At 56.9% G+C, this 25,429-nt stretch overlaps 1 protein-coding gene across 2 annotated transcripts in view; it reads right to left on the bottom strand.

Moving 5' to 3' along the window:
• The window catches only part of MGAT5B (alpha-1,6-mannosylglycoprotein 6-beta-N-acetylglucosaminyltransferase B), a 71,504-nt gene extending 67,149 nt beyond the window's left edge, over nucleotides 1-4,355 (bottom strand). For both annotated transcript variants that reach the window (XM_043585679.1, XM_043585680.1), the window contains exons 1-2: nucleotides 4,141-4,355; nucleotides 84-196 (exon numbers count right to left, since the gene is read on the bottom strand). In XM_043585679.1, the coding sequence (XP_043441614.1) occupies nucleotides 84-196; nucleotides 4,141-4,208 (181 nt within the window). In that variant the 5' untranslated portion in view covers nucleotides 4,209-4,355. The remainder of the gene's footprint in view (nucleotides 1-83; nucleotides 197-4,140) is intronic.
• Nucleotides 4,356-25,429: the final 21,074 nt, after the last annotated feature.

Here is a 25,429-nt window from a genome sequence, read left to right as displayed (position 1 = left end):
AGTTCGCTAGGTTCAAAGGCCTCCTTCTCCCAAACCCACAAACACCTGCACCCGTTTCTGAGTCACTTTCCCCACCGAGGTACCTTCTGTGCGGATGGTGAAGGGGGAGTCCCCCGGGCGCCGGGCAGAGAGCTGGCCTCCCAAAGACGTCATCAGGAAGCACAGTGAGAAGAAGCCGATACCCAGGACAAAGAGCCTGCAGGGAGCGACAGGGCGGGTCAGAGACAGGTCAGCGGAGTGCACCCCTACCCAGCAAGGGCTCTGTACAAATGAATGGGTGAGGGTGTGAGGATGAAACGGGGCTGAGCTCCTGGCCAGGTCTCTTGTCACAGCAGAATAAAGAGAAGTGGACTACAAGGGGCTGGCCACGCAGCCTCACGCAAAACCCCGGGGGACAGTGATCCAGGCACAGATCCGGCAAGTTCTAGACTCCAGACAGAGCCTGGCTCACTAAGCAGGCTCAATGTGTGATCCCCAGGCCAGCAACAGCATCACCTTGGAATTGGTAGAAATGCAAAGTCTTGGGCTCCAATCCTAGGCTTACTGAATCACTCTGGGGGTGGTGCAAGCAACACGTTTTAACAAGCTCTCCAGGCAATCCTGCTACGCGCTGAAGTCTGAGAAGCATGGGCATAGATGGAAACAGCAGGACCCGATGCCAGCCAGAGGGCAAGTAATTGGTCCAGACAAAACCCACCTGGATCCCATCAATCACCTGGGCTCAGCTCAGCACTGTGCACACAGGTCTTGCCAAGGCAATCAGTCATGAGCTGGCTTGAACACCTCCTTATCATGTTCGAGGCGGGTGGCGTGTGCCTCCATTCTTACCAGAGGGTACGATCTACAAGGCCAGGGCCATGTGGCCACCTTCCAGGCCCAGATTACTCCCAACCCACATCTTCACCGGGCAGGCACATAGCAGTCGTCAGCTTCCGGACTGACCGATCGGGGAGGCGGATGCCTGAGCACGGGGTGTCATCTGGGGAGCGCGTTATTGCACGGATCAGGAGAGCTGGTCAAAACAGGACCCTTGTTCGTCCCTTCAACACATAGTTGACTGGTTCCCAGGTGCCAGGCCCTGGGGTAGCCCCAGGGGGACAGCAGGGAGCCCCACGTTCCTGCTGTTTCTGTACTAGGTGCCGGGCCTCAAACAGGAGAACTGAGCTAACCAGCACAGTCCCAGGGAGGCCAGAGGTAGCAGCTTCTCGGGGACCTTGAATGTATCAGAGGACTTGCAGAACTGGCAGAGCTAAAAACGGAGACCCCCGCCGCTCTGGTCAGGGCGAGGAACCCCATCCTATATGGGGCCAGGCTCACCACAGGGAGCCCCACAAGTCATGCTAGAGACCTCCAGCCCTCTCACCTCCACCCGCCACCCTCCACTCCACATTTGTGTGCGTCCCCATGCAAGACTTGCTTTATGCATTTTAATCTTCATTATTTGAAGCTGGCAGAGCAGTATTTAATTAAAACTTGGCCCATTAAAGAAAACACACAATTGCAGAAGAAAATAAAAGCACAACAAAATTCCCACCCCATATGTAAATGAAGCTGTTAGAGATTAAATTGGAGAGGGGGCACAACCCCAAAGCAGAGAAAGCACTTGGGGCTTCCCCCAGGAGGTGACAGGAGGACAGGCGACCCAGCACGAGACACTGCTCCCTCACCTCTGAGGGACCCTCACTGCATTCCACCGAGCTTGAGGATGGGTCCCTGGGATCCCAAGATGAAGCCAGGCTGGTCTCAGGACAGCAGCCAGAGAAACAGTGTAGGAGGCGGGTGGTTGTGCACCCAGGAAGATTCTGAAAGAATCAGCTATTGTCTCCCGGCCTGAGGACAAGGACGGATTCCTCAAGTTTATTGTCTCCCGCTCCCTCAACCCCCCTCCCCAGCTATGGGGTTGTATTTAGAGCCAGGGCTCAAACAAACCTGCTATGAGAAACGGATCTAAACTTTTAGCCTAGAATCTGACGCCCCAAACACACCTCATCTGAATCTCTCTCTGCCAGACCCCAATCCTAGGGCCATTGATGGTGGATTCCAGTAAAAATGGTTTCGTCCGTCTGTGTATCCATTCAAACGATATTCCAGGAGCAACTACAGAATGAGGCTCTGGGGAAACTAAAGGGAGCAGGGCTCCCAGCCTGGCCTTAAAAATTAACGGGTAAAGGGGCGCCTGGGTGGCTCAGTCGGTTAAGCGTCCGACTTCGGCTCAGGTCACGGGGTTCGAGCCCCGCGGCGGGCTCTGTGCTGACAGCTCAGAGCCTGGAGCCCGTTTCAGATTCTGTGTCTCCCTCTCTCTCTGCCCCTCCCCTGCTCATGCTCTGTCTCTCTCTGTCTCAAAAATAAATAAAAACATTAAAAAAAAAAATTAACAGGTAGAGGTGATGTGGTTAGAGGCCAGCCCCCCTCCATCTGAAGGGGACACGAAGATTCCACTGCTGGCTGTGACTCTCTGGGTAGCCTAGGAAGACCCTAGGTGAATAAACAGAACTTGAAGGGAGGGGAGTCTATGCAATACCACCTCTGAATCCTGGCTTCAGATAAAAGCCTGAAAAAGCCAGGACCCCAGAGGGAAGGAGCGCTGGGGAGTGGGCGCTGTCCATGGTGCTGGCTCCAGCAGCCGCCTCCAATTGCACCAGAAAACGTCCAGCCAGCCAAAGCTCGGGTCGGTTGGCGGGCCTTCCCATGACCTGGAGGGCGGGACGACATGGGGTGGCAGAGACCGGGAGAGGACCCTCTCAACGGTCAGTGTCAGCCAGGCCTCCGAGGATTTCGCTGGAGGAGTAAGGTCCTTTCCAGGGACGCCCACTTCCCGCCCTGCTTCCCCTGCGAACCTTGCGTCAAGCCATCCCCCTGCCTCCTGCCCAAGGCCCTACACTTGGCACCGCCAACTCTACGATCCTCCCCTCCCGCATCCTCCAGACATCGGCGGTCCATCATGAGCCGTGCTGTCGGGAAGGCAGGCTGCCTAGCTCCACACTACAGGCCCAGCCCATCCAGAGGCTGGAGGTGCTGGGGAGGCCGGAGACACCTGAGCCAAGGTATTCCCGTCTGGGGGCTGGAGGGAGACCAGCTGGAAGGGGCGGGGACGCCGGCCAAAGGCCTGGAGGGGAGGGGCTCAAAACCCGACCCTCCCACAGCCCTCCTGCGCCTCTTCCTGCCCAGCTCCTGCCCCAGCGGAAAGGAGCCGCGTCCACACGGAACCTGTGGCCGCATCCGGAGTGCGACCACCGCCCCGCCCTCGCCGCTCCCTCGGCGCCCTCTGCCACCCAGCCCCGCTGGGCAAGGTGGCTCTCCGACCCCGCTGGGCACCCATCGCTTAGCGTCTCCTCCCCACCCCCAGCAGCAGGCGGGCTCCACGGGCTCTAGGGAGAGGAGCCCGGGGTCTGGGCGGGGGGAGGGGCCTGGAGGGGTTCGACAGAGCCCAGCTAGACTTGGCCCCCCGAGGTTGGGGTGAAAGGATCCGTCTTCGCCTCTATCCTGCCTCCACGTTCCCAGAGGTCCCGGCTCCCGCTGCCCTGGCGCTCCACAGCGCCGCCCCTGCCACCAACTCTCCACGGACGCTAAGGAGGGTCGAATTCCCAGCAGAAAGGGGGGTGGGAGGGCGTCCTTGCTCCATCTCGGGGAACCTCCCGTTAGAGACAGGCCCGCACGCCGCCGCGAGAACGGGAGCGCGAGCAGAAGACGAGGGCAAAGCGGTGGGACAGGTGGACGACTCAACCCAGGGCTCGACTCGCACGCGGGGCGGGGAAGCCTCCCAGCACCGCGCAAGAACTTCGCCGCCGGGGTGGGGCCGTCTGAGAAGTGGGAAGGACCCTGAGGGGCGGGGAAGGGGCACCCTGGCAGAGGCGACTTCCCGGGCCCAGGGCCACAACCCGGGTGCGCTCTGCCCCCGTTCCCACCCTCGCACCCCGAGTCCTCGCCACCCCGGGACACGTCTCAGAATTACACGCCCCTCCCCACCCGAACCCGAACCTCGGCCCCATCCCTCCTACAGCCCCGCCGGCCATCACAAACACGAACCGCCGCCCTCTGCCCCTGGGACGGGCACCCTCGCGGGGAACGACCTCGCCCACCCCTACCCCGCGCCCCCTCGGACAAAAAGACCTCCCCGCGCCAGCCGGGAGAGAACTTTACCGAAAGGGTCTCAGGGTGACCAGGCATCTTCTGACCATTATCTTCCCATCCGGGTTGACTGTGATCATTGTTCAAACTTGTCTGGGCGAGGAGCCGCGGGCAAGGCCGGACGCACCGTCCCGGGCCCTGCTCCCGCCGCGTCCGGGCCGCGAACCCGCGGCGGGCCGAAGCCGGGTCTGAGCGAGGCCGGGAGGGAGGGGGGGGGGGGCGGGGGCTCGGCGGCTTCGCTGCTCGGGGTCGGCGCGGCCTGGGCGGGCGGGGAAGGGGAGCGGCGCGGCTGCCGGAGGGCGGCGAGGGCGCCCAGCCGGGCCGTCTCTGCGTCTCCGCCCTCCCCGCTTCACATTTTTAGGGCCGGGAGGCGGCGCGCTCCCCGACCGCCGGCCGCGCGTCTGCCTGCTGGGGCTCGCTCGCTGGGCGGGACGGCGCCGCGGCGCGCAGACGGGCTCCCCGCCGCGGGCGCCCTCATCCCCGGACCCGCGCCCTCGGTGCCGGCTAGAGGCGGCCCCGGGCCCGCGTCCCGGCCCCCCGCGCCTCCGGGCCGCGCCGCTCCCCGGCCCCGCGCCGCGCCGCGCCCATGGCTCTCGGCGAGGGCGCCCCGCGCCCGCCCTGCCGCCCGCTCGCTCGGCTGCCCGCGCTCGGGTGTCCGGCGTCCGGCCCCGCGCCGCGCTACGCGGGGAGGCGCCGCATTGTTTCCTCGGAGGAGGCGGAGGAGCCGCTGCTGGGGCGGCCCTGGAGCGGCCGCCGCGCTTCCTCGGCGCGCCGGCGCCACCTCGTGGCTGCGGCCCGGAAGCGCGCCCTCCGGGCCGGGTGTGGGGGGAGAGGCGGGGGTCCCTGCGCCTCCCCCCACCAGCTGTGCCACCTCCCCGGCCCGGCCTTCGGGAGCATCCCGCGAGCCACCAGCCCCGCTTCGGCTCCTGCGGAGCACAGAAAAGGTCGGCGCTGGGAGAAGACCCCCTCCGCCTCCCCACTTCCTCCGGCGCCTGGGCCCTTCCTCGCGTCGCCGCCCCTGCCCCTATCTCCCCCGGTGGCCTTCTGTCCTGGCCCCTTCACACCACCTCTGATGTCGCTTTGCAGCCCTCACCCATCCTCTGGCCCTCTCTGGTCGGAAACTGCAGCGGCTCCCCTTTGCTTGCTAAGTTCAAACTCCGCCTCTCGCGCTTCGGCTTATCCACGGAGCCCAGAAGCCAGGGCGCGCGGTGTTGACCTGGGCTCTTGTCTCAGACGCTCCGTTAACAAGTGGCCGAGGCCGGCAGATCAGGGACGCTTCAGAGCCTCGGCTTCTCCACTATGAAATGAGAGTGACCTGAGGTTGGTTGGCCAAGGCGCTTTCCTACTCGATAAAGCATTTACGTGCCCTCGACCCCGTCCCCCTCCACTTCTCGACTTTGGAGATGTGTTTGCCACTACAGGCGTGGGTCAGCGGCTTCTACGGGCCCAGGAGGCCAGTGCAGCGACGCGAGAGCCAGGCCCGCAACGGACAAAGCACTCAGGCAGAAACAGCACTTGCCAGACCAGACCTTGACCCAGCACAGACAAGGAAGCACCTGCCAGGAGGAGCCCAAGGCCTCGGGCCACGTTAGAAGGATCTGGATGACCCTGAATCTTTCCATCCCTGGCCGTGATTCTGCAGCCTGGTTTAGAAGAGGAGAAAAACCTTTATTCTCACGCACCCGGCCTCGGTCCCCTCCAACTGGGGCCCCATCCCCTTTGCCAGCGCACCTCCCGGCCACGCTTCTGAGCCATTTCTCACCAGCAGTGACTCATGCTCCTGCTTTCCTGCTCCTTCTTCATCAAAATTCACCTGCCCCGTGTTCCATTATCTCATCGCCTTGCTCTGTGCTAATGTGAAAGCCAATGATGAATTGATGTTGGCGGATTAATGTGTGACTTCAGCTAGGTAACAAATTTGCATTGAACAAGGACATGCTGACCGTGCCTCCCTGCAGGGGAGTGACGGGGGGCGGGGAAAACTCGGGCATCGTGGCAGGCTGGCCCAAGAGCGATCTGAAGGCACGGGTCGCTGCCAGGCCCACACCTGCCACACACCCAGGCACGAATTTAACCCCTGGAAGGCAAGATGAAAGCCATATCCACGCTCAGTAATGAAGGGGCCCTTATGTAAGTTTGGGGGTCGCGCTTTTCGGACTTCAGGCCGGAGGGGAGGAGGGGCACAGCCATGTCTGGTTTGGCTCACAAGGTGGGAGAGGGTCTTCCCCACCGGCTCCGGGCCTTGCCCTCACGCATGTGGCCTTTGAGACGGGCAGGGGAGAGTGCTCGCTGCCGTCTGACAGCATGCTGTGGCCAGGCAGGGAGGCGGGGGGCAGTCAAAGATACTCTCTGAGCCCCACCACCCGGCCGCCTCCTTTCAGACTGTCCCCCCCCCTTCTGCCAGCCTCTTGCCTACAGCACAGACCCGTGTGAAAGGTCCTGCTTGCTGCCTGTCGTAGACTTTAGGAGGAAGTTTGCGGATTCCTGGTCATGCGACCTCAGCTATACCCTCTTCATGCCTCAGTTTCCTCAGCTGTCAATCAGGCTCTTTTTTTTTTTTTTTTTTTTTGAGAGAGAGAGAGAGAGAGCACAAGTGGGGAAAGGGTGGGGGGGGGGGGCGGGACAGAGGCTCTGAAGCGGGCTCTGCACGGATAGCAGAAAGCCCGACGTGGGGCTCAAACCCAAATGTGAGATCATGACCTGAGCCGAAGGCAGGCGCTTAACCGACTGAGCCACCCAGGCGTCCCTCAGTCGGGCTCTTTAGGGGGACCTGAGAAGTCACTCCTGGATGCCTGTGAAGGGCCCACCGCCTGGTGCCCATGAACCCTCACAGCTTAGCGGTTGTGATTTTTCTTGTTACTGCCTACCTGGGGTGGGTGCTGTCGGGGCCCCCACCCTATTCCCCGGGCATCCCCCTCTAGAGGCCGAAAGGCAGGTTCCTGACAATACACGCGGCTTTATTTCTGCTCAAACCTACGAGACCAACACAGAAACGCCAGCGAATCGATGCCCCGAAGCAGCCCTCGAGCAATGGACCGATACCCATTTCCCTCTTCTTCGGGCGGGAATGCTCCCAGAGCTCCCCAGGGAAACTGAGCCCCCCGCTGCCCACAGCCGTGGCCGGCTCTGTAGCACACCCCATACCGGCCTCCTTCCCTTCCTGGCCTCACCCCCTACTCTTCTGTCCATGTTCCTGGGGTCACCTCCGAAATACACTCCTGGCACCTGCGTCCCGGTCCGAGGATTTACTTCCAGGGAACCCGAGCCAAGATCCTGCCCTACGGGCCAGTGGTTCTCAGCCCTGACTCAGCAGAATCACCTGCAGAATGTAATGAAACAGAAACTCCCTGCCTCGGTTCGGTACCGCAGACGGGGGCCTGGGCACCTTCTGGTTGTCTGTTTTTTTTTTTTTTTAATACTTTAGGTTATGTTAACGTCACTGGCCAGGCGGGGAGAGCCATGGCCTTCGGAGAAGGAAGCAGAGTCGCCCCGAGCAAGCTAGAAGAGATTAGGGGAGCAGGAATTGGGGCACATTTGCTGGTGGGGGGCGGGGGTGGCACATCCAAGGACTGACACAGCAGGTCATACCAGATTCTAAAGGCGGCCCCCTTTCCACTCTTTTTCTCTCCCGAGGCTACAAACAGAACCACGAGCTGGCCCGACACGGGTGTCAGCGTGCAGGCTCTGAATACGGCACTTCCTGGCTCTACCCTCCGCTGCCCTCCACGCGGGCCTGCGGCCTGGCCGGAGGGTCAGAAGCCCAGGGCATCAGGAGGCCCTGGCCCGGCTGGAGGGCTTCTGTCTGAAAAAGGTGGGGGGGGGGGGCGGCAGGGCCGGGCAGAACTCTGGGGAAGGGATTTGGGGGAAGCGGGTGATGCACCTGCACGTAGGGGTGCGTGCTCAAAGTACTGAGGGGGTGGGCCAGGCGAAGAAGGGAAGGGGCTCTAGTAGTCTCCAGGGTTCCTATGACAAACTACCCCAGATGAGGGGCTTAAAACATGAGCAGGTGATTCTCTCACAGTTCTGGAGGCCAGAAGTTCTAAATCAAGGTTTGGCAGAGTCGGTTCCTCCTAGAGGCCCTGAGTGGGGACCTGGCCCATGGCGTCCGGTGGGGACCAGCGACCCTTGGCTGGCAGCTGCATTGCCCAATCTCTCCCCCACCGTCACGTGGCCTTCCCCGTGTGTGTCCCTCTGTGTCCTCTCCTCTTCTTATAAGGACACTAGTCATTGGATTAGGGCCCCCCCTACCACAGTATGAGCTCATCCTAACGAATTACATCTGCACAGATCCTATTTCCAAACAAGATTGTGTTCTGAGGTTCCAGGCGGACATGAATGGGGAGGGGGGGGCACATCTGTTCAACCTACTACGGGGACCTAGTGGGAAGGGGCCGGAGGGGTCCTTGCCAAGGACCCGAGGTCCCCCCGGGGGACAGGCACCGTTGCCTTGTGTGAATAGGGACCCGGTTATTTCAAGAGTCAGAAATCTGGACTTCCCACGAGCAGTGGCAAAATTGTAAAACGTGAACTCAGTATTTTTAGAACATTATTCGAGACCAATAAAATCCACCGGAGGCCTGCCATCCGGGTCCCCTGGGGTGTCACCAGAGGGCAAAGCCCGCCAGCCCTGCCCGCCTGGCGAGCCCCACTTCTCCGGGGCCTGCCTCCACTGCAAACACCCCTGGAGGAAGGTCAGTGCTCCTACGCGCACTCAGGGGTTCCCCGAAGTTCCCCTGCCCCCTCGCTGCTCCCCCCCCGCCCCCCCGAAGCCTCCTGGGCGTATGGGAGCCTTGACTGCCGCCCCCACCTGTTCAAGGCTTCAAGGTTGCTTCTGGAGCTCACAGACAGGCCCGGGTGGAAAGAGGAAGAAAAGAAACAAACAGTTCACGGGGTTTGAAATCCTCATTCAATGTGCTCCGACTACAGCAGCAGACGGCACATTAAGAGGCAATAGGCCATTGTCCTTTGCCGGAGTGCGGAGCATTAATAATGTCATAACAGCATTTACTGACACTGTGCACAAATCATCAGCGGCCTCCCCGGGCGGGAACAAGCCGCCCCACGCGGACGCCAGCCGCCCTGCGCCGTGCAAGGAGGCCGAGGAGCTGGCAGAGCTGCTTCTGCGATGCAGATTTCATGCTTTCTGTTTCACAACATTTAGGCTAATCCTCTGATTGAAAAGCAGCGTCTGGGGTTTATTTTTATTTATGCCAGAAGGCCATTCTGCCACACAGCTTGTGGGAGCTGAAAGAACACAGCTATAGCACTTTGCCTGCTCTGCAAGGAAGTTAGCTGCTTTGTCTGTGCCCGCGTCTGGGTCTGCATGCGTGTGCATACGTGTGCACGCGGGCGTGTGCGTCGGGGTTGGGCGGCAGGGGAGCCGGCGGGGAGACGAGACAGGGGACCCTCCCAAGTGGGCCCCCTCCCGGCCACCGGAGACACGGGTGAGCTCTTCATTCAACATCGTCATGAGATCCCGTTTATTGAACACCTACTATGTGCCAGGAAATGACTCAGGGATTTTAAATACGTTAGCACGTTGACACCGCTATTTTAGCTAAATTTGTTCAACCTGGGCAACTTAAACCACCCCCCCCCTTTCTTTCTGGACAGTTCCCCCTGCACACCACTGGCCCACAGGTCAGTGCAGGCACGTGGGGTTAGCAGAATCATGGTCTCCCACAGACGGTCACGTCCTGATCCCTGAAATCTGTGATTATGTCACATAACACGGCCAAAGGGGATTAAGGTTCCAGATGGAATTAAGGTTAATCCACTGAGCATAAAATAGGGAGATCGTCCTGGATTGTCTGGCTGGACCTAATGTAATCGAAAGAGTCCTGAAATATAGAAGAGGGAGGCAGCGGGAGTCAGTGTCAGAGCGATGAGACGTGAGGGAGACCGGACTGGCCCTTGCTGCTTTTGAAGATGAGATGGAGGGAGAGACCACGAGGCAGGGAATGCAGGTGGCTTCTAGAAGCTGAACAAAGCAAGACGATGGATTCTCCCAGAGCCTGCCCATAAAATGCAGCCCTGTCCCAGGGTGTCCTGAATGTAACTCTGTCCCCGGCCAGGGGAGGAGTCAATACGATCCTTGGGGACCCCAGGGCTCTAGTGCCGTCCGTCTGTCTTCCTAAACAGCTTGAACCTTAACCCCGATGGCAGGAAAGCTTCCTGCAGCTTGTAGGGTCTGTCCGCTGGGTGTTGATGCCCCTGTTCTCCTAATATGATCGGTTTATCCACCAGGTCCAGCGAAGTCCAAAAGCCTAACCCATGCAGATGAACACGTTCTTTCTTCCGGTCTCTCGGAGAAAGCAGGCACGAGCAGAGGAACCTGAGGGAGTATCAGACTTGCCGTTGGCCCCCTGAGCAATGCTGGCACCCCGCCCCCCCTCAGCACAACCCAGCTGCAAGCCACCGAGCCTGAAGTGCCCGCGGGCCTGAGGTTGACGGCAGAGCTGGCCATATCCTGACGCATTTTGAAAATAGTTGTTTGTGGGGCATTGTTGGGAGTCGGCCCCTGAGTGCTATTTTGGTCACTGTGGTGTAACTGCTACATGAAAAAAGACATTTTTTTTTACATTTATTTCTTTTTGAGAGACAGAGAGAGAGTGTGAGTGGAGGAGGGGCAGCGAGAGAGAGAAAGACACAGAATCTGAAACAGGCTCCAGGCTCCGAGCTGTCAGCACAGAGCCCGACGCGGGGCTCGAACTCACGGATCGTGAGCCGAAGTCGGCCGCTCAACCGACCGAGCCACCCAGGCGCCCCTGTACCACTCCATTTAACTTGCACTGTAGAAGTGTACCCTTGACATACCCCCGCTTTGCTTCTGGAACCCCGGAAAGCCAGACGCGGAACGGGCAATGAGCCGAGACACGGCACAGCAGGGTGCGCGTGGCCAGGACGCCCAGGACTCCTGTCCCTCTAGAATCCACGGTATGTGGACAGAGAGCCCTTCCTGCTGAGCTGGCTCTTTCTGGCTTATGGGTTTTTTTGTTGTTGTTTTTTTTTTTTCTTTTTGAAATCAGAGTGAAATTCACATCATATAAAGTTAGCCTTTTATACTTGTATCAAACATACAGTCCGGGGGCATTTAGGACATTCACCTGGTTACGCAACCCCCATCTCCCTCTAGTCCCCAAAACACTTCATCACCCCGAAAGGAGAGCTCGCACCCACTAAGCAGTCACTTTCCGTTCTCTCCTCCCCGCCAGCCTTTGGGAGTTCCTAATTTGCTTTCTGTCTCCGCGGATTTGCCTGATGTGGACATTTTATACAGGTAGGATCATCACACCATATGTGGTCTTTTGTGACTGGTTTCCTTCCGCTTAGCAGTACGTTTTCAAGGTTCAATCCATATCGCAGCGTGTATCGAATTCTGTTCTCCTTCATGGCCGAATAATGTTGCACTGTGGGGACAGACGACATTTCGCTTATCCACCCATTCGCCCGTGGACACGGGTCGCTCCCACCTTTCAGCTGCTGTGGGTTCTTCTTCCCCGTTCTCTTCTCCTCCTCCTCCGTGTGCCCTCCTCGTCTCCCTCTCCTTTGTGGCAGTTAAAATGTTGTTTGAAAAGGCGATATGTGCATACAGTACAACACTTAAGAGGCTCTCAAAGGGTGATCAGCGCCTTGTGTCCCTTCCACCCCTGCTCCCCGCCCCCCCCCCCCCGCCCCGGCCATCTAGTACCTTCCATGGAGACAACTTACGGTACCAGTTTCTTGTCTCTCCTTCCCTTCTGCACACCGTTTGCAACGCAGCAATAGATAACGACCACAGGAGCCCGCGGCTCTGTCAGCTGAAGTTCGTGGAAGGCACCGGAAGAGGTCTGCAGCCAGAAAGGAGTCCTTCTCCCACAAGCTAGAACCTCCCTCCAGAAAGACTCCGAGCCTCTCAAGCCAAGAGCCTATGGAGGGGTATTCGTCGGGGAAATGTATCCAGTGTGTTATGAATACAGCTACAGGTTAACGGCAGGAAGGAAGAGAAGAGTGGGTGATAGACGGGGAGCTTCTCGAGGCAGATTCTGCAGTCCCCGTGCAATAGCGGTGTCTGAGGTACAATAGAAGTTTCCATGGCAAAGAGCAGGGAAGCCAGGGTCACAGCTGGTGGAAGAAGAGAGGGAGCTGAGGTTCGGCCAGTTGTTAGGGAAAGAAGACGCGGGCAGGAGAGATTAGCCATCGGAGAGGCCTGACTCGGTCCCGACTGCTATCTTTAGAAGGTCCTGCCGGCAGGGCGCCTGGGTGGCTCCATCGGCGAAGCGTCCGACGTCCGCTCAGGTCATGACCTCAGGGCCTGTGGGTTCGAGCCCCGTGACGGGCTCTGCGCTGACAGCTCGGAGCCTGGAGCCTGCCGTGGATTGCGTCTCCCTCTCTCTCTGCCCCTCCCCTGCTCCCACTTTGTCTCTCTCTTGCCCTCAAAAATAAATAGATACTGGGGCACCTGGGAGGCGCAGTCGGTTAAGCGTCCGACTTCAGCCAGGTCACGATCTCGCGGTCCGTGAGTTCGAGCCCCGCGTCGGGCTCTGGGCTGATGGCTCAGAGCCTGGAGCCTGTTTCCGATTCTGTGTCTCCCTCTCTCTCTGCCCCTCCCCCGTTCATGCTCTGTCTCTCTCTGTCCCAAAAATAAATAAACGTTGAAAAAAAAAATTTAAAAAAAAATAGATATTAAAAAGATTAAAAAAAAAAAAAATAAGGTCCTGCTGGTGAATTGGTTCGGAGCTGGCATCTGGGCACTTAGCACTTGAACGATCCCTCCCTTCCCTAACCGATAAGGAAGGTTCACTGCGCCTACACTGTTTGTCCAAACGGTGTGGTTTGTGATGAACACTGGCTTTGCTTGGGGGAGTCCGGAATTTGGCAGGTGCTCAGCATAGATGCCTAGGTGACCAGCCCCCAGGAGAAACCTTGGGAGCTGAGTCTCTGATGGGTATCCCTGGACACGCACGGCACATCTATTACTGCGTCTTTGTTTGTTCTGGGTGCCCCCTCACGGGAGCAAAGAGCATCAGACGTCTGCACGCACGCGTCTTCGGACTCTGCCTACACCTTTCTCCTCGCCAATACTGTTGTGCGTCCTTTTGCTGTAATAAACCTTAGCCGTGGGCACAACTACCCGCGAGAGCTTCCAGCAAATCGCCAGACCTGGGGGCGGTCTGAGGGACCCCAAAACCCAGGGGAACCAAGGAGAGAGAATGAGACTAAATGGGAAGCCAGTAAGAACGGTCTGGGGAGGGCCCTGGGGGGCTCAGTCGGTTAAACATCTCACTTCAGCTCAGGTCATGATCTCACGGGTATGTGGGTTCAAGCCCCAAGTCGGGCTCTGTGCTGAGAGCGAGGAGCCTGCTTCGGATTCTCTCTTTCTCTCCCTCTCTCTGCCCCTCCCCCACTTGCGCCCTTCCTCGCGCGCGCGCGCGCTCTCTCTCTCTCAACATAAATAAACTTAAATAGATATATATGTGGGATGCCTGGATAGCTCAGTCGGTTAAGCGCCTGACCTCAGCTCAGGCGTGATCTCATAGTTCATGAGTTCAAGCCCTGCATTTGCCTCTGTGCTGACAGCTCAGAGCCTGGAGCCTGCTTCAGACTCTGTCTCCCTCTCTCTCTCTGCCCCTCCCTTGCTCATGCTCTGTCTCTGTCTCTCAAAAAGAAAAAAACGTTAAAAAATTGTTTAATAAAAATAAAAAATAAACATTTATATATTTATACTTATATTTGTATTTATGTTTTTATATTTATATAAACTGTCTGGATCCAAAACAGAAATCCGTTTGTGCTGTATTTATGGGTTGCCTTGGCTATAAATGGTCTGAAAACTTAGAACCCCTTCTGCACAACAGTCATGGAAGACGGGGAGGGGCTGCCCGGGTGGGAGGCGCGGCGGCTGAACCTGAACGTAGGATAGAATCTCAGAGGGACGCTGTGGGGAATCCAGGCCTCACAGAACTGCTCAGCGTCCCGGTGAGGAGTCAGGCATGGGGTGGACAGTCTATTCTTTGTGGGCCACCCCGCCATTCTCCCCTGTTAGGATAGGAGCGCCCCAGGGCAGAAATCCTGCTCCCCACTCGGGGTAACTGTGGGCAGCTCCAGGCCTTGGGACCTGACCACGCCCATTCTCTTTAGGCTTTCCCGGCTCCTGTCCCCACCCTCTCCACGGGACCCCCTTCCCTCCTCTCTGTAATACCTTTCATCGCCTGTGACTTCTCTTGAGGGTCACTGTCAAGGGCGAGACTCACCTCCTCTCCTTTTGACCCCCAGTGCATGTCAGGCGTGCATCACAACTGGGCCCATCACAACTGGCCAGTGACCTTCAGAAGATCTCCAACAACGAGAGTCCCGGGCAGGCACGGCTGTGACCGTGGGGGATGACGGCAACAGAATGACTCAGAGTCCCAGAAAGCACCTGGCCTGCCGGGAGCTGGAGCTCAGCCATCAGCTCCATACGATCTCTGTCCCCCATTGTCTCATCACAGAACAGATCGTCTGGGACAGTCACGTTCAAGGGGACGCAAGCCCAGCTCGGCCGCTCCTGCCCTGACCAGACACCGATTGATTTTCTGACATCCTCGTAGAATGGCATGCTGTGAAAGGAAAGGCAGCAAAAGTAAAAACAAGCAAGGGTGACCACGGCAATTTAAACAGCTTCGGCACAGGGGCGCCTGGGTGGCTCAGTCGGTTGAGCGTCCGGCCTCAACTCGGGCCATGATCTCGCGGTCTGTGGGTTCGAGCCCCACGTCGGGCTCTGTGTTGACAGCTCCTTTGGGTTCTGTGTCCCCTCTCTCTCTCTGCCCCTCTCCTGCTCATGCTCTGTCTCTTTCTGTCAAAAATAAATAAACATTAAAAAAAAAAATTAAACAGCTTCCGCACAGCGAAGGAAACTGTCAACAAGGGGGGAACGACAGCCTATGGAATCGGAGGAAATATTTGCAAGCCACCTACCCAATAAGGGGTTAATATCCAAAATATACAAGGAGTTCATACAACTCAGTAACAAGGAAGAGATTTTTAAAAAATTTTTTTTTCAATGTTTATTTATTTTTGGGACAGAGAGAGACAGAGCATGAACAGGCGAGGGGCAGAGAGAGAGGGAGACACAGAATCGGAAACAGGCTCCAGGCTCTGAGCCATCAGCCCAGAGCCCGACGCGGGGCTCGAACTCCCGGACCGCGAGATCGTGACCTGGCTGAAGTCGGACGCCTAACCGACTGCGCCACCCAGGCGCCCCAAGGAAGAGATTTTTTAAATGTAATTTTAAAAGAGACAATTTGGGGTGCCTGGGTGGCTCAGTCAGTTAAGCATCCGACTTCAGCTCAGGTCATGATCTCGCAGTTCGTGAGTTCGAGCCCCGCGTCGGGCTCTGTGCTGACAGCTCGGAGCCTGGAGCCTGCTTCGGATTCTGGGCCTGGGGGGTGGGGGAAACGGAGAGGTTGGTAAAACGTACAAACTTCCAGTTATAACACGAGTAAGTTGTGAAGTCTGCGTAGCTAATGCATCAAATGGTGAGTACAGTTGGTAATACTGTATTGTAGGGTTGAGATTTGCTAAGAGAGAAGCCCTTAAGTCTTCTGACATAAAAAGGGTGATGGATTTGTTAATTAACTCGATGGTGGGAAGTCTTTCGCGGTGTGTACACTGTATCAAATCACTACACTATACGCTCTAAAAATATTGCAATTTTATTTGTCAGTTATACCTCAATAAGGCTGGAAAAAAATACGGTATGTCTTGATTATGGTGCTGGTGACGAGGTGAGTATGATGGTTGACGCACTTATGTGTCACTTTGAAAGCTATACTTCAGTAAAGCTTATTTATTTTTTAACTTTTTTTTAATGTTTATTTTTGACAGAGAGAGAGACAGAGCGTGAGCAGGGGAGGGGCAGAGAGAGAGGGCGACACAGAATCAGAAGCAGCTCCAGGCTCTGAGCCGTCAGCACCGAGCCCGACGCGGGGCTCGAACTCACGGACCGAGAGATCATGACCTGGGCCGAAGTCGGACGCTTCACCGACGGAGCCACCCAGGCGCCCCTGATTCTTTTTCTTTAAATAAAGCGAGCAAGGGCACACTGAGTCTTCCATAGGGTGGAAGGGGGAATCAGGAAGGCTGATGGGTCTTTCCTGTTCGTATACGTGCCAACATGAGACATGCAAAGGAACAGACATGCTGTGCAACATGGACCGGCGGGGAGGCATCACCGGCCCTCTCTTCCAGATGTTCCCAGATGTTCCAACACTTCGAGACCAGGCCAGAGGAGAAAAGGCAGCTCCAACCGGACCACTGGCCACAGGTGGGTCCTGAAGCCTGACCCCTCCTGGGTCACCTGCCTCATAGGGAAGCTTCTCAGGCAGTGGCCTCTGGGGCTGGACCCGTCTCCCAGGGCTGTCATAACAAAGTGCTGCAGATGAGGCGGCTTAAATGACAGAAATCTAGTTTCACTCCGTTCCGGAGGCCGGAAGTCTGAAGTCAAGGTGTGGGCAGGGTTGGATTCCTTCAGAGGCCTCTCTCCTTGGTTCCTAGGACCTTTGCAGCCTTCCCTCTGTGTCTTTGTCCCAACTTCGCTTCGTATAAAGACACCCGTCATACTGGGTTAGCCCCACCGACCTCATTTTCACTCAGTCACCTCTTCAACGACCCATCCCCCAATACAGTCACATCCCGAGGTGCCGGGGGGTTAAGGCGGCAACATGTGAATCCAGGGAGGGGGGCGCAGTTCAGCCCACGACAGGTGCCCGCTCAGAAAACTGCCCCCCAGCAGCAAAGGGGTTAAAGTTAGAAGCCAAGGAAGGGGGGATTGGGAGGAGGGGGAGTGTGTGTCTGCATTAAGCAGATTAAGGGGGGAAATACTGCTCGGAAGCTCAGCTGTAATTAGAGAAATTAATGTCAGGGCTGACGAGAGCAGGCGCTCTCCTGCCTTATAATTAGGGTGGGACTGTGCTCACAGAGAAGTTTGGGTTTGCCGCTGTGGGGCTCTGTCATAAGGGGAGGGAGGGGACGGCGGAAGTAGGCAGACTCCAGCCCAGTCCTCACTTTTGGCTCCGGACAGACCTGGATCAAGGTGACCCTGTCCTGAAGCCTCTGGATGGCCCCCGCTCAAAGCACACCCCCTCCTCCCTCCAAGAGAGGACAGCTGGCCACCTGCTCCAACCCGGTAAGGGCAGATCAGCCACGTTCCCCGAGAACAGCTGGATTTGCTCCCTGAGCTACGGGAGGGGGTGTCCAAAACCTACAGACACCAGAGGACTAATCTAAGCACCCTGGCCCCACTGGGTCTAACAGGAAATATTCCCAAGAACGCTTCCGGTCGGGGTGGGGCCAGGCCAAGCGACGGAGCAGAGAGGGACCCCCTTGCAGGACGCGGCACGGGCAGCAAGTCCCCACGTCAGCTTGGGACACGGATGATGTGATGTCCACCTCTCTCACTCAGGAGCTCCTCCCTCCTTCCTTCTGCCCTCTGCCCAAAAGAGGGGAACAGGCGAGAGAAGGGGGAGTGTCCTGAGGCAGTGAGAGCAGAGCCAAGCCAGCAGGGGTGCAGAGAGGGAGAGAGAGTATGAACTTGACCCAGCCCAGAGCCAGTCAAGTATATTGACTGGGAGCCCAAAGCTGAGCCGGACAGAGCTCAGGTTCAGGTGAGCCTGGGGGTTGAGCCGGGTGGTGCGTGGGGTGCCGTAGCTGAGAAGGGGCAGCGAGAGCCAGAGTTTGGGCCTGGCAAAGCCCATCCACCTGCCAGGGACCCTGCCGGGCTGTCTGGAAGGCAGCCTGAGGTGGTTCTGGAGGCCGGGGCAGGTGTCAGAGCAGGGAGTGGAGATCTGGAAGACGGCAGCAGATGTCTGAAGACCCCTTGGGCAGCGCTGTCCATAACCGGGGTGGCCAACAGCCGCTGTGGCTATTTACAGTTAAATTAATTAAAATGAAAGAGAAAGGAAACCCCAGTAAGCGGGTGCGGGCTCCGGGCTCCCTCACTGCCCTGCGCATGGGGGGCACCCCCCTCCATCGCAGAAAGTCCTACAGAGTAAGGCTGGGGGGCAGGAGGGAGGAGGGCATGGCCAGTAGGGAAACCCAGGGAACTTGGGGGCTTTAAGAAGCAAGAGCCCACGTGTGTGAGAACGCACTGACAGGGCCAACCACCCAAGGTCAAAGTCGATGGGAGTGGGTTGTCAGGAGCACGGGGGCGTGGAAGTGTGGACATAAGAGGGAAGCAGTGAACGTTAGCTCAACTCGATAACCAGCGGGCGGGAAGGACGCTCAGGTCAATGAGGCCATTTAGGAGGCAGGACCGGGAGCCAGGGATGATGCCCGACCGCGCCTGTCTCCTCGTGTCCTTGAGAGGCTGGGAGTCAGCAAGGGGAGGGGGCTGGCCTGGACTGGCACTCTGCTTTCCAGATCCAGGTGTTAGTGCCACAGGCCCACTTGCAAAGCCGGGCTGAGCGCTTCGGTGGTAACTGGGTAACAGGGGTCTAGGCCAGAAGAGCCATTTCCACTGGGTCAGAACTTTCTCACGGGGGCGGACCCGCTCCCAGGCCCCCTGGAAGGCTCTGAGCTGCTTCCTGGCACCTTGAGCCCAGGGCAAAGGGGGTGACCCCGGCCCCAAGCAGGCGGAACCCACTGGGCAGGGGTTCTAAGATCGGGCCCCTGCGGCTTCTGGTGACATCGTGGCCATCACCCCACAGATCCCCCACAGGGAAAGAGCCCGGCTCGTCCGAAGGCCCCACCCATGGAGGGGATCAGACTCAGTGTGTTCGCTGGGGCAGCCGCACAAAGCAGGACAGACCGGGCAGGGGCAGGGGGTCGCTAGCCTGATAGTTATACTCTTACATCCTGGAGGCTGCATGTCTGAGATCCGGGCGGGGGCAGGGTGGGTCTCTCCCGAGGCCTCTCTCCCCGGTTTGCAGGGGCCACCTTCTCACCACGTCCTCACGGGGCCTCTCCCGGGACCACACGCACCTCTAGTGTTTCCCAGACTCACCTCCTTTAAGGACACCAGACAGAGAGCAGGAGGCCCCCCACCCAACCTGGTCTTAGCTCATTGACCTCCTCCAGGCCCTGTCTCCAGACGCACAGTCCGAGGCACTGGGGCTCAGGGCTCCCACACACCAACTTTGGAGGGACACAGCTCAGCCTGTAACACACAATCTACGGGTCCTGTTCCTGGACGCTCTCGAGACAGGAGGGCGCACGGGCAGGACCCCCTGCCTCACAGGGAGCTGCCCTCCGCCTCGGCCAGGAGACACAATCTCAGCCTGTCGCCCTGACCCAGCTCTGGGTTCAAATCCTCTGCCGACCGTGATGATCCAAACTATATAAATTAAGTTTGGAGACGAAGGGAATGTTCCAAAATATTGAATGGCTGACTTATAAGTGGGTTACACTTTTTTTATTTTCCAATTTTGGTTTACAGTTCGTATATATGAACTGTTGTTTTTAAGTCCGAATTTTTTTCAAATCCCAATTCAACCGCTTACTGGGAAACCATGAGCCGGCCATTTGCCAGGGGCTTCACTTTTCCAGCTGTGAAATGGGGATAATACTGCTTCCCAGATAAGTGGCTGGATAATTATATGATATTAATTATGTCCGCGGTTCTCAAACGTTTTGCCCCAGAATCCCTTTACCTTCTTAAAAATTATTGAAGATCCCAGAGAACTGTGTTTCCATGCATGATATTGATCAATAGTTACTCTGTGAGAAACTAAAACTGAGAAATGTGAATTTTTGTTTAACTCTTTAAAAATAGTCAATGCAATAAACTATTGCACATTACCGTTAAGTAACATTTTGTAGTGGAAAAAACTCTAGTTTCCAAAACAACACAATTTTAGCGAAAATAAAGGTATTGTTTTAAATTTGTTTTAATGTTTATTTTTGAGAGAGAGAGAGACAGAGTGTGAGCAGGAGACGGGCAGAGAGAGAGAGGGAGACACAGAGTCTGAAGCAGGCTCCAGGCTCTGAGCTGTCAACACAGAGCCCAACACGGGGCTTGAACCCATGAACCGCGAGATCATGACCTGAAGTTGAGGGCTTAACCTACCGAGCCACCCAGGCGCCCCAGAAAGGTATTGTTTTACATTAGCACAAATCTTTTTAGTGTCGGGCTTAATCGAAGCCAGCTGGATTCTGGTGTCTGTTTCTGCATTTGGCCAATTTCGACTGAAGCGTGTAAAGAAAAACTTTTGGAGCGTCATGGGGACCCCGGGTTGGGAACTGCTGATACATGGCACCCAATGTCCAGCACAGACAGGAGCTGTGAAGAGGGCTGGGCAGGTGTTCCTGGTTTGGGTCCCCGGGGAACCCTGGCAGGACTGTGCTGGCCCTGTCGATAATTCAGCAGCACAGCGGTGGCCTTATGCTAGGTCCTAGAGACCAAGGAAAGTGACAAGATCAGAGACAACAGGTCAGGAAGTCGATGAGGGAGAACAGAATCGCCCCAGAAAAACAAACTTTGATTTGCTGAAAATAGCCACCAGTGAGGCAGCCCACAGTGTCCCCACCCCCCCCATTGCCCCTCCCAAGTCAAATCCACAAAAAGCCAAATTCGAGGCGCCACGCCAGGATTGAGATTGCGCAATTAGACCATTTAAGACAAGCTTTCAAAGCTCAGACTCCCAGACATTTCGAACACACAAAGAAAATGGGCACTGTGTGGACACAATGGGAGAAAATCCTTTCCCCTTGTTTTGTTCCCCTTCCCTGTCCCTGCTCAGAGGCCAGCCAGAGAAGCAAATAAGCATAAATCAGCTCAGACAAGACAAAAGTAAGTTTAACAACCAAGAGAGCATCTTTTCGGGGAGGGACAGAGCTGATTCGGCCACGTCCGGGTGGGGAACAACCTCCCCCAGGACACAGTGTGCCGGGGTACAGCCTGCCCACACCCCCAGCCCCCAGCCCCGAGTCCACAGAGGCCAGGGGACGACAGGGCCTGGGGGAGGGGGAGGGGGGAGCTGAAGGCAACCAACTGGAATCCAACCACTCTCTGGGGGTCCTTGTGAAAGCTGCAGGGATCAGTGAAGCCCCCCGGGCTGGAGAAGACCCCTGTTGGGTCAGGGTAGGTGGCTGTCCTCCCTAAGCCTCTGAGAGGCCCTCAGGGTCTCAGCAGGAACAGAATTTGCAACTGGCTCTTGGAAGAACAAAACCCAATCACTGCCCAAAGACACTTAGACTCGCCTTGGCTCAGAAGGGACCTAGGGCCTTGCTCTCAATCCTAAGAGGCCACCACCTGTCAAGGGCTGTGACCCAGTCAGTTCCCGTCCCTCCACCATCCCCAACCTCTGCTGAATGACAAGCAACTTCTTCCTAAGAAGGGTGCTTCTCCTCTATCCAAGGGTTCTGGGCCCCAGCCTCCAGCAGGAAGGGAAGTCCTATAACTACACTGGAGGGTAGCTCCCGCCGTGCAAGGCAGAAGCGTCCAGAGGAACAGTTTGGAAGGCTGTCTGCTCCACTGCCGTAACAAAATACCATAGACTGAGTGGCTTAAACAACAGAAGTTTATTTTCTCAGTCATGGAGGCTGGAAGTCTGAGATCAGGGTACCAGGGTGGTCGGGTTCTGATGGGAGTCGTCTCCCTGGCCTCTGGATGTCTTCTCAGGGAGAGAAAACGAGCTCTCTGGTATGTCTTTCACAAGGACATTAATCCCATCATGGGGGTTCCATCATCGTGACCTCATCTAACCTAATTACCTCCCAAAGCCCCATCTCTAAATACCATAAGGCTCCTTCTCCACTCTCCCCCTCCCCACAAGGGACCAGGGAGGCTGCTTGGCTGTAAAACTCGCCGCAGAGGAATGGACTGGGGCTGTCGCTGGGAAGGGGTTCCATCAAGGTAGCAGGCCCCCTGCACAGGAGCATCACCCCTCGCAGAGAGACGCTCCTGGAATAAATTGCTAAGCAGAGGGACTGGGGGACAGAGAAAAGAGAGGAGGGATCTGATATTTCACGTGACCATGGTATGTCTGTAATTCCTCTCTCTGCATAAATTGCTTAATCATGACACAACCTGACTAGTAAGTGGTATCATTCCCATTTTACTGCCAGGAAAACTGAGATCTCGCGGCTTGGAAGCCATGAAGCCGGGATCCTAAAGGGTCTGTCCTATCCCGAAGCCAGGTACTTCCCACCACATCACCCTCCCAGAAGAACCAGAGACTTCCTCTGGTTGAGTGGGGCTCCCCCAAGGAGCAATAGATTATTCCAGAAGTAGAGTCTGGCCAATGGACCTGACCAGCAGTGGTCGTTCTTGGGGGTCCCCTTTAGTTAAACTGAATTTAGCATGCCCTGTGGATTCCCTGGATTCCGAGTTGCTTTAAAACATGTACTTGTCCAGGAAAGGGAAGAGAGTGGCCCGATTCCTGCTCACTCTCCCTCAGTACTCTGCCCAGTGGCCCAAGGAACCGGCGTGGCCCGTTCAGTGAGAATGTCCCCCTCAGCCACGTCATTGTCACCCGCAGCGGAAGTGGACAGCACGCTATGTCTGAGGACCTTGATTCCGCGGGGGTAAGCGTGTTCGTGAGGCTGCATTGAGGCAGGGCTGGCCCCTGCCCTGGAGGCTGGTCTCACTCAGCTTACCTCTCCGGCAGAACCCCCATCTGCAAACCACAGCCACTGGCAAGGCATCTTTCCGTGCCGATATTTTATAGCTGGCATTTTCATGTATCTGCCGTTACCTGCTGTTATGTATAGCTGTAATTTGTGGATTTAAGCTGGATGCTCTATCAGAGGCAAGTTGCTTGCAAAGCGGAAACTTTGATAAAGTCAGATACATGAATGAACTGCAGAGGCCTATCCCTGCCAGATAGCCAGAAAGAGAATTTCCTGATCTGTAAGTGTGTGCGTGTTAATAGCTCCTGCAAAACCAAGATCACACTCCCCCCCAACGCATGTTACACTCCCATGGACGCTGAAGACTGGTGGGAAGGTTCCAGGATGCCCCCCCCCCCCCCCGCCAAAACGACCCTCACATCTGGACCCCTGTGGAATCTCCTTTGCTTCAGCGTAGGCCAATGGAATAGACAAGTGGTAGGACGTCCCTTCCAAGATCAGGCTACAAAAAAATCTGCAGCTTCTGTCTTGACTGATCCTTTCTTGCTCTCTGAGGGAAGCCAGCTGCCATGTGGTGAGCTGCTCTATGCAAAGGCCCATGGGTCAGAAAACGGAGGGCAGCTTCCGACCGGTTCCGGGGAGGAGCTGAATCTTACAGACAACCTTGTGAGTGAGCTTGGAAGTGGATCCTCCGCCAGTCTACTGTCTGGTGAGAATCCAGCCCCGGCCAACACCCTTGACCGCGGGCTTCAGGAGAAGCGTTGAGACAGAGGCACGCAGCTACGCTGTGCCCAGCCAGGCTCCTGACCCAAAGAAGCTGCGAGCTGGTGTTCGTTGTTTAACACCTCCATGTTTTGGAATAAGCTGTGACACAGCAACAGCTAACTAATACACAGACATACGCACGTGATATACGGATAAGTACCAAGTCGCAAGGAAAACATACACCTCCCCCACCAAAAAAAACACCCCCACACATGAGCACAGATGTCTACATCAAATCTTCAGGGTTAATGGTTGTATTGTTGTGGTCGCAACGTTAAAACTTTCCAGGGGCACCTGGGTGGCTCAGGCGGTAAAGCGTGCGACTCTTGCCTTCAGCTCAGGTCCTGAGCTCGCCGTTCGTGGGTTCGAGCCCCGCGTCGGAGGGCTCTGTGCTGACAGCTCGGAGCCTGGAGCCGGCTTCGGATTCTGGGTCTCCCGCTCTCTCTGCCCCTCCCCTGCTCACGCTCTGTCTCTGTCTCTGTCTGTCTCTCTCAAAACAAATGAACATTAAAAAAAAAAAAAAAAAGAATCCGTTTCGGGACTGAAGGGCCAACCTAAAGATCCACAGCAGCGTCCTTGGCCCTTCTCAGCGCCGAGGGTGACTGAAGATAGATGGCATCGCCGGCAAGGGGCTCGTGTGGCCTGGTGCCACTGTTCCCACATCCACAGCACAGAAGCGCTTTGCAAACGTGCACACAGATGACAGTCAGGAACCTCGTGCTGATCCTCCATATAGCCAGACAGCTAAGAAGCACACCACACCCCCCAGAGCACCCAGCACTCGCTGCCCAGAAGCCCCTGGGGACCCACCCTTGCACCCAGACCTGTGCTGGGCACGGGTGAGTTGCTTCCGTCCCGGGGCAGGGCTGGGGTGACAGCTGACCCTCCCGGGGCCTCCCTGGAAAAGGTGGGCCCTCTCAGGGGCGGTGCTGGAGGGGGGGGGGAGGAGAGAAAGGGAGACGAGGCTCTGTGGGAGGGACTTTCTACAGAGTTCCTCTGCCACCCGCCTCATGGGGGGCATCTCCCTTCCAGCGTTAAGGATTAAGCACCCCTCTGATGCTACAAACGACTATCCTGAGGCCTCCTGAGACGAAGCCGTTCAAAGCCGCGGAAGAGACCAGCTCCTTCCCCCCCTCCCCCCACTGCCCGACCCCAAACCCCAGGCTTGGAGCAGCACCCCCAAAAGAGAGGTTCCAGCACGTCAATAATAAGATGCCGCAGTGAAGGTTTGCTCCCCTGGAAGCGGGTAAATAATTCAGGAGAAACGCTTTCTCCCATTTTAATTAATCCACACAGAATTTCATCAGCAGACATGCACATTCTCCCCGGCCAGGAAACAGCAGGTGCCGAGGCTCATTACCCAGTGCTCCATGCCGGGGTTGCAAATAGAGACTTCACAGGAAGAAACCCTCAGCCACACCGAACGGCTGAGGCCGCCCTGAGCTGCGGATCCGGGGGCTTCGGGAACACTGGGCCTCATCCCTCGCCGCCGCCCACCCCCCCCCCCCACCCGTCCGTGATCATGCGGCAGCTAAACCTGCAAAGCCCAGAGATGTCTCGCTCAGTGTCGTTAGGCAGCCAGTGAGGGGTAACAGCCGAGACCCACGCAGGTCTGTTTGCCACTGCAGATACGAGAGAGGATGCCAGGCAGTTGGAAGGATGGGCCACCTTTTAGGGAGGCCCGGGAAGGGGCCGGGGAAGGTCATCAAAGAAATGTGACTGCCGATTAACCCTGGAGCTGAACCCAGGCACTCAGAGGCTCCTCACCCCGACTCCCGTCCTCAAAATGTGGGTTCCGCTCGCCTTGCCGGCTCCCGGGGGCCGCTCCAAGGACAGTCTTGACATCATGATGTGGTGTTGGGAACACCTGCAGACCACCTATGACTGAACCCAGTTAAGGCCTCCTTATAAAGTTTTTTTTGGGGTAAATTGTGTTAACGTTGATTTTTGTGAGAGAGAGAGAGAGAAAGAGAGAGCAGAGGAGGGGCAAAGAGAGGGAGACAGAGGATCT

This window comes from Prionailurus bengalensis, chromosome E1 (assembly GCF_016509475.1).
Source record: "Prionailurus bengalensis isolate Pbe53 chromosome E1, Fcat_Pben_1.1_paternal_pri, whole genome shotgun sequence".
NCBI lineage: Eukaryota > Metazoa > Chordata > Mammalia > Carnivora > Felidae > Prionailurus > Prionailurus bengalensis.
The sequence above is the reverse complement of the archived record's forward strand: the minus strand, read 5'-3'. Positions and strand labels throughout refer to the sequence as shown.